Below are 8,210 nucleotides of genomic sequence, written 5' to 3'. Positions count from 1 at the left end.
AACGACCTTCGATAAAACGGTAATCTCTGTATAGCTACATGGTGCCCAGGTTCCACTTTTTTCCTGATATATATATCATTAGTTATATTTTCGGTTGCCTCGCTCTGTTATGACATTTTTTTCTGGTCCCGACAATGTCGTTATAGAGAGGCCGCACTGTATGAATGCAGTTGCGTTGAGTCGAAGTTTTCTGGCCATTTTCAAAACCACAGTAAAGTTCATCTGAGAGGCAATATGTGAGGCATCGTCGTGAAATCAGGCACTCGTCAAAATAATGAAATCGAACAAAAACGACATTTTTCTGTCCATTTGGCAATTTTTGTCAAATTAGTGTTTTTTTGGCTCAACACTTTTTTAAAGTCCATATAAAAATACATTCCCATGTGAATTTTATTGAAAAACATTGACCAATGGCACAAAATATGAACATCTTCAGTTTTCAAGGGCTCTCAAGCTGTAGAAGTTGCTAAACTTTGGCGGCCATATGTGAGGTGCGCTAACAAAATGAGTTACTTCTTCGATTTTAGCCTTATGGAAATTGATACATCAACTTTATAGGTGAAGTTTGTACAATTTGTAAGTATGGAAGAATAAAAGACATGGTAGACTTGAACAAAATGGTGTCAATTAGAAATCTATAAATCCGACCTCAGTGTCGATTTTCGGCCGATATGTCCATTCTTGGACAGCGAGAAGTAACTCATTTTGTCGGCACACCTCACATATTCTCGCTGCATGTACCTCAGAAAACAGGTGATCCTCACCTCCTTCAATCCGAAATGTCTCGACTTCTATTCAAGATAGATGGGTAAAATTTTCCCCGAAAGAAAGACAAATAAACAACCTTTTAGATGAAACCAATAACTCCATATTCCCAAAAGTTGACGAGCGCCTGATTCCACCGAGTCGTGACACATATGTTATGAGGTGGAGGAATCAGGCTCTCGTCAATTTTTGGGCATGTGGAGTTATTGGTACCTCCTGAAAGCTGATTTATTTGCCTTGCTTTCAATGAAATAAATATCCATCTATCTTGAATAGAACTTGAGATATTTGAGATTGAAGGAAGTGGTGTAGGTGGAGAAATTAGCGAGAAAATGGCCGCTAAAGTTTGGTAGCTCCAATAGCTAAAGAGTCCTTGAAAACAGAAAAATGACATATTTTGTGCCTTTAATCAACGTTTTTCAGTAAAATTCACATGGAAGTGTGTTTTTATACAGACATTAAAGAGGTTCAGCAAAAAATAAAAAATTGATATAAATTTACAAAATGGCAGAAAAATGCCTGTATCTCCGATATCCGTATTTTGACGAGCGCCTGATTTCACCACGCTGCCTAATATATATATGAGTAAATTAATGTCCATCTCCAACAGGGCAAGACAGAGAGCAATAGAAACTCCCAATAACAACCCACAGTTGAAACAACAACAAAATACTGACAGTGACATCCTTCACAAAGATCCACAACAAACCAACGCAACATCTGATCTCTTCAGGTCTTCAACACGCCAGCATTCACCCACCTGACACATCCACACCCATATTAACACACGTTATTAACACATAACAACATAACACGCAGGCCAGACATTACCGTCAATTATAACCATACAGTAATAGTAACAGTACATTTCTCTCCCTCTCCTACTGTAAAAGACACATTTTCTGCAGTTACACATCCCACAGAACTCGGCCACCTTGCACTTGCGGAGCCCACTAGAAAAAGAGGCATTGTCACAAACTGGAAATCTTGAGGAATCTAATTCCAAAAAGCTATTAGACTTGTCATATTTTCATTTCTGTTGGGACTGCTGGTACATCATTGTTAGTCGAACAAGAAATCAAACAATAATTATATCAAAGGACTGTTGAACAGAAATAAAGTTATGAGTCTACAAGCTTTATAAAATGATATCCTCACTGTTTTCATTCGGTGCCATATACCTGCTTTTTCAATGGACTCCCCATTTATAATACAAGTAGGTAGTAATACTAACAGCTAGCATTTGCAAATACAGCCAAGTTCCACTCCAAATGCCCCATCCACTTCACAACAAAAGATTCCACGACTGAATCACACCTATTCATCAACAGGAAAAAAACCCATAGACTGAATAAAAATGGCTTCTCAATCTCTCTTCTCTCTCCCATAAGCGCATACAAACCCACACACACATACCCACACACACTTTCATGCAAATGATGTTGTAATTACCTTATATAACTATAAAGCTTATTAATGAGCAGAGCCTTCCCCTCATAGAGAAGCCCTTGTGGTTCACTCGATATCCTGCCAACATCAACACCAACGGCTTTTCCACCAACGGGCCAGTCCCAGTGTTCACAGTAAGCTGCTTTGTGCGTCAAACCACGGTGCTGTGCAACTCCTCACATTTATTTCCTTCCCCCTCAAAAAACAGGGATCACTGTGAAATTTTTCGCCAACCACTGAACTTTGACGGTCGATACACTTCCGTAAATACTGTGTACCCCTCTCCCCGCCTTTCCTCATCAGTTTAAAAAATGCGAAATGAACCAAATCAAACCTCCAATCAAAGGAGAGTGCATGTTTTCTTTACTGTTTGTGACTTACTTTTTCCCCAAGCCGTCTCACTTGCATCCGGTCTACGATAGGCCGAGCTTAGTCGAATCCGCGGATTGTCGGGCGCCTTAGGGCCGATCTCTGACCACTCAAGGCCTACTGCGGTCCGACTTAAGGCTGGGGCGGAACGACCGCCGGCACGGATTCTGGGAAGTTCTCGCAACCACGGAAAACTGTGCTCCCTGCAACAAGCGTTCACGCCAGCGGCAGCTTCTCATTCAGACCACTCCCCACATCACACACACATCAAACAACACACTCAAACATTCATGCCACACCCTTCAACATATCAAAAGATAATACCGTGTGCGGCAGTTTCTCTTCCAAACCCCCCCCCCCCCCAAACACCACATATCAATTAACCATACATTAAAACATTCATATATCACCCCAACCTCCCACCCCCCACCCCAAGTCGCGATCAGAAGCTCATGTGCCGACTGTGGTACTGTGTGGCTCCTCCTCCTCGTCCTGTAGACTGTCGTACATGTCATGTTTCCACTCTCGCTCAAGACTCGGGTCTCTGGCCCTTTCCACAGAGCCTGAAACAAAAAAAAAGACAGAAAAACAAAGAACAAATCTCGTTACTAATAATAATAATAATAAATGACATTTATATAGCGCTCAACCCCAAATAAAGTACACAGGCTCTGAGCGCTTTACAATACAGTACAACATACAACAGTAACATGAAACGTGTTCTGACTAAAGAAAATTATTCCAAATATTCATCTTATCAATTTAAAAACAGAAACGACTTCAGCTGACATTTGAATGAATCAAAAGATTCATTGTGCTTGTTTTCAACACTTTCAATTCAAGTATAAATTTACTTACTTTCTCCCTATACCATCAGGTACATAAGGCGGAGAGCAGTCTAAACTCAAACTACAAAACAGGAGAGCAGTCGACGTCGCACTTGTCTGTCCCTGACCACACCCTCCATTTTCGACACATCCAGGCCTTGGGTGATTGCCTCATCCCTTACTGTGCCTTTATATCTTCCAGTTGGTTTTCCTCGTTTTCTTTTTCTAGTTGGTTTCCAATACCATGTCTGACAGGACAATCTTGTCTTCAGCATTCTTAGAACATGTCCTAGATATCTCCATCTTCCCCTTTTTATGGTTGTGTAGATATCTTTAACTCCAGCTCTTTCCAACACTTCATTATTTGTAATAAACTTATTCCATTTTATTTGTAGAATTCTTCGTAAACATTTTGTTTGGAAGCTTTTTAATTTCCGTTGAATTGTTTTGTTTGTTTTCCATATCTCTGAACCATACGCCAATACAGCCAAAATATTGCTATTGTATATTTAAAATTTCGTTTTCAATGAAATGATCTATGACTTCCATATAGTTTTTAATTTTACAAAAGCGATCCATGCCTTTTTAAGTCTTTGGTGGATGTTGTAAAGGCAGTTTGCAGTTTTGGACATAATGCTGCCAAGGTACTTGAAATTACTCATCTCTGCAAGGGCTTCCCCATAATATAAAGAGTAGAAATTTAACTTCACATTTTTCTACAAGACGACAGATCGTGCAGCGTGCTGCCAAAGACACAAAAGGAGAGACAAAGTAGGATAATAATAATAATTGCATTTATACAGCGCATATCCATGCTCAAGAGCATGCACTGTGCGCTTTACAACAATTATTACCCCAGCAGACCCTCTGAGAACACTCTGAAACATTCTCGGGTTCCGCGGAAGCATACAGTGCAAGCTGCGGATTTCACACGCTCAAACACTATCAAACTGACAAGATCGTTCACTGTCTATAGCCGGGTACCCATTTCCACCTGGGTGAAGTGAGGAAAATGTGTGCCAAGTGCCTTTCCCAAGGACACAAAGTCGGGCCCCTGATGGGATTCGAACCCACAACCTTACGGTTGCGAGTTTGAGAGCCTAACCACTAAGCCACTGACGATTAAACTGTAAACTGGACATGACCAGATAGTGATGTGCTATTTTTTATTTGTTACTGAAATTACTTCCCTAGCAGCTCATGTTGGGGTTTTTCTTACATTCGGACCAGGACATTTCAAGCAAAGGTATAACTTACGTCTATCTCCTGAATTCCAATTCTCGTTGAACTTGTTGATCCCCCGGCCCCTGTAGCCTCCCCTGAAGTTGCTCCGGCCACGACTCCGGAAGCCTCGGCCGCCGCCGTGATTGGCCCGGAAGCTGGTGCTGCCGAAACCCCGGGAGAACGACCTGCCACGCCCCCCTCGGCCGCGGAACATCTTGGGGGAGAGGTCTCTGTCGTCGTGCTGCGCGGGGACAGATGGATGCGGAACGGGAGGAAAAGAAAAGATAAGATAAGATAAGATACATACGTCGTTATAGTCTAGATAGATCCTGGCACATTGGTTTGGTGTTTCACCACGCACAAACATACACGCACACACACATACACGCACATAATATAAATGAACAGTAATACGAACAATATTAATGTTAAGCTAGATATATATATATATATACTCAGTATTCTGATTGTAATTCAAAATAAGAAAATCCTCATGGTTGGTGTGGGGGGTGTTGACTTAAACATTTTAAAAATATTTTAGTAGAGGGTTTTACAGCGCTCACAACTGCATAAGGTCATATGAGCACCAAGGGGTGGATGTCAACAGAGAAGTCCTTACAGGAAATCAGACTTACTCTGCTCACCTCTCTAGCTTCGACAGCACAAGGTCAGCTTCCACTATCAAGGCACCCCGGAAAAAGCGGGTCACAAGAGTGTGACAAACATACAAAAGAAGTAGAGGAAAATGACGATAGTAAGGATTAGGAAAGAAAAAGCTGCAGTTCCCTGTTGTAGTTCAGGCACAGTTATGAGCGTGACATTGTTGAATCAGCCCATTTACAATTCTACTGTGCATAAGACCGAGAAAAGTCTCCCCTTCGGGAAAGGCTTAAAGATACTTCAGTCAATGCCATCGCCCCAGGGGTGGGGTAGGGGGGGGGGGGGGGGGGGGGGTAAGGGGGGGACATTGGTTCGGTTTTTCACCAAATGTACACACACACACATGCAGCCGTAGAGTCACACGCATAATATAAATGAACAGTAATATTAACAATAATAACGTTAAGCTAGATACATACTTAGCATTCTGATTGTAATTCAAAATAATAAAATAAAATAATACAAATAGAAAATTATAGAATTCCACTTCAACAACAAAATCTCATGGGGGGGGGGGGGGGGGAGGGGGGAGAGTTGGGTTTGGCTAACAATGGCATGCATACATATTGCCAGCAAGCTGTTAAAATATATTAAGCCTAGAGAGCAGAATTTATCGAGAAAAAGAAAACACTGCTTCATTCTTTTAACAGTTGTGCCTAAATTATGTTTTCTTTTTATTGTTTTTTTCCCCAAACATTTAGAATTTGAATTTTGATTTTTTTTTAAACATGTCTGGAACATATTATGCAACCGATTTCAAAGAACAAACTGCAAAGATGAAAAGAAAAAAAAATTACAAGGAACTCTGACTAAACTAAATTAACGCATGTGAATGTGTGTGAGTGTGTGTGTGTGTGTGTGTGTGTGTGTGTATGTGTGAGTGTGTGTGTGTGTGTGTGTGGACAATTTTGAATATCACACTAAAAACTTTAAAGTTTTAGTTTTAGTAAGAGTTTTACGGCACTTGTATGGAGATTAGAGGTGTTACAAGAGAGTAACAAACACAAAAGAGAAGGAGGGAAGAGATAAGGATGATAGATGTTTGATAGGAAAGAAGGAGAAACCACACCAGAGCACCCGACACCCACCCACAAAAACTTTTATTTTAATTAAGGAAAACAAAAATTAATAAGAAAAATGTATACCAACCTGCGTATACTTGAAAGAATCTGTTGACAGAAAAATAAAAAAAGAATAACTATAAAAAAATCCTATGAAAAACATCAAAATAAAGACTTTTCCATAAAATAAGAGAAAGCAAAATACCGAAGCTTTCAATAACAAGAAACGAAGAAAAATGACATCAAGAAAACACCAAGAACCTACAAGGGGGGAAAAAATGTATCAGCTTTGAAGGGGTTTTTTTTTGTTGTTGTAGTAAATTTTTTAAAAAAATACTTCACCCTTCTTCACATAGAACCCCACCCTGCAAATTGAAATTAATTTCCTAGTTAATTCTACCGGGGAAAAAAACCCACACAAAAAACTCAGTACCTGCAACAATGTCCACAACCCAGTCAGTATTCACATCAATCAAGTTGTCTAATATATCTTATGAAAAAACTTAATCTCTGGCACACCTGAACCGATCAAGCAATAATATTGCATGAGAAATAATGATTTGCACGCCAGACATGGGATCAAGTAAATGGATAACTGGTTGAATTTCTAGTTTTATTATGGTTTTACGTAAGGTGCTCGCAACTGCATAACGTCATATGGTTCAATTTCGTCATATGGTTCAATTTCGTCATATGGTTCAATTTCGGGAAAACCTTGAATCCACATTGTGTGTTTAAGAAAGGCACGTTACACGATTCTCTCCTCTTTACGATGAGAGGTAAAAATTGTGTATCTGCATCAGTCACAGGCAAAATATTATTTAACACTTTGCCATCATATTTTGGGGAAAATCCAAAGAAACTCGGTGGTAAACATGGCCAATCAGCGAGATAAGGCGAACAAGTGTTAAGAAACTAACCTTGGAGATGATCTCCCATCATGTGTGCTAAACTAATGTCTTTAATGAAAGGGTTAGTGTTTTACCTTAACATGCAAAAGACAAAAGAGTTCGAATCCTGAGAGGGGGAGATATTTGATCTATCATGTCCAATATAATATATTCTAGGGTGAAGTACGTAACACAGCCCTGGGTTAATACTGGCAAGTGAGGTACAAGCTGCCCACCTTTGAAAAATCTACATTAACTCTTTATCTCCGGCAGGCAGGCCGCTCCCAGCGCCTCACGTTCGGAACCGCTGTGCCGGTGGGCTCGGATGCACTCCTTTACGACGACTTCGGCATCAAAATAATTTTAGGCAGTTGCCGAAAACAGTTCTCTTTATTGGGATTTCATTAATTCGATGAAGAACTATCGAAAAAGGTTCAATAGTTTTGATATAATCACCTATTTAGTGACGATTTTGTCATTTTTAGATTTAGTACCAAAAACGGGCCCCGGCATAGAGGGTTCACCTCACACAGAGATAAAGAGTTAAATTGACGTGGGTATTGGAGGAATTGTATTGCTTCTTTCCATGGTTTTTTTTACCATTGTCAGGTTATTCAAGAGACGAGACCTCCAAATTTATCACCCATAGCTTGTAGAGCTGAGCCAAAAGGGTGGAGAGCCTGGAGCTAATAGCACACCCAGTTCACCTCTTAAAGAAGATCTACATCATATTAATATGGGTACAAAACAGCCACAATCAATCAATTTTTCTTACGAAAAAAAAAAAAAATCTCTAGCAGTGTGGGCCCCAATAGGACTCAAATAAATATTTCAAAATCCTGTACATACCCCACCCCCCCACAAATAAATATTTCAAAATCCTGTACATACCCCACCCCCCCACAAATAAATATTTCAAAATCCTGTAACAAACCCCACCCCCCACAAATAAGTATTTCAAAATC

The 8,210-nt window shown here is 40.1% G+C and overlaps 1 protein-coding gene across 1 annotated transcript in view; it reads right to left on the bottom strand.

Moving 5' to 3' along the window:
* Nucleotides 1-1,139: 1,139 nt before the first annotated feature.
* LOC101849339 (serine/arginine repetitive matrix protein 1) overlaps nucleotides 1,140-8,210 on the bottom strand; it is a gene marked incomplete in the record, with an annotated part of 26,259 nt that continues 19,188 nt past the window's right edge. The window contains 3 exon segments of the mRNA XM_013090162.2: nucleotides 1,140-3,146; nucleotides 4,668-4,875; nucleotides 6,444-6,463. Of these exon segments, the coding sequence (XP_012945616.1) occupies nucleotides 3,034-3,146; nucleotides 4,668-4,875; nucleotides 6,444-6,463 (341 nt within the window).

This window comes from Aplysia californica, unplaced genomic scaffold (assembly GCF_000002075.1).
Source record: "Aplysia californica isolate F4 #8 unplaced genomic scaffold, AplCal3.0 scaffold01160, whole genome shotgun sequence".
Lineage (NCBI taxonomy): Eukaryota > Metazoa > Mollusca > Gastropoda > Aplysiida > Aplysiidae > Aplysia > Aplysia californica.
This window is presented reverse-complemented; position numbering and strand designations above follow the sequence as displayed.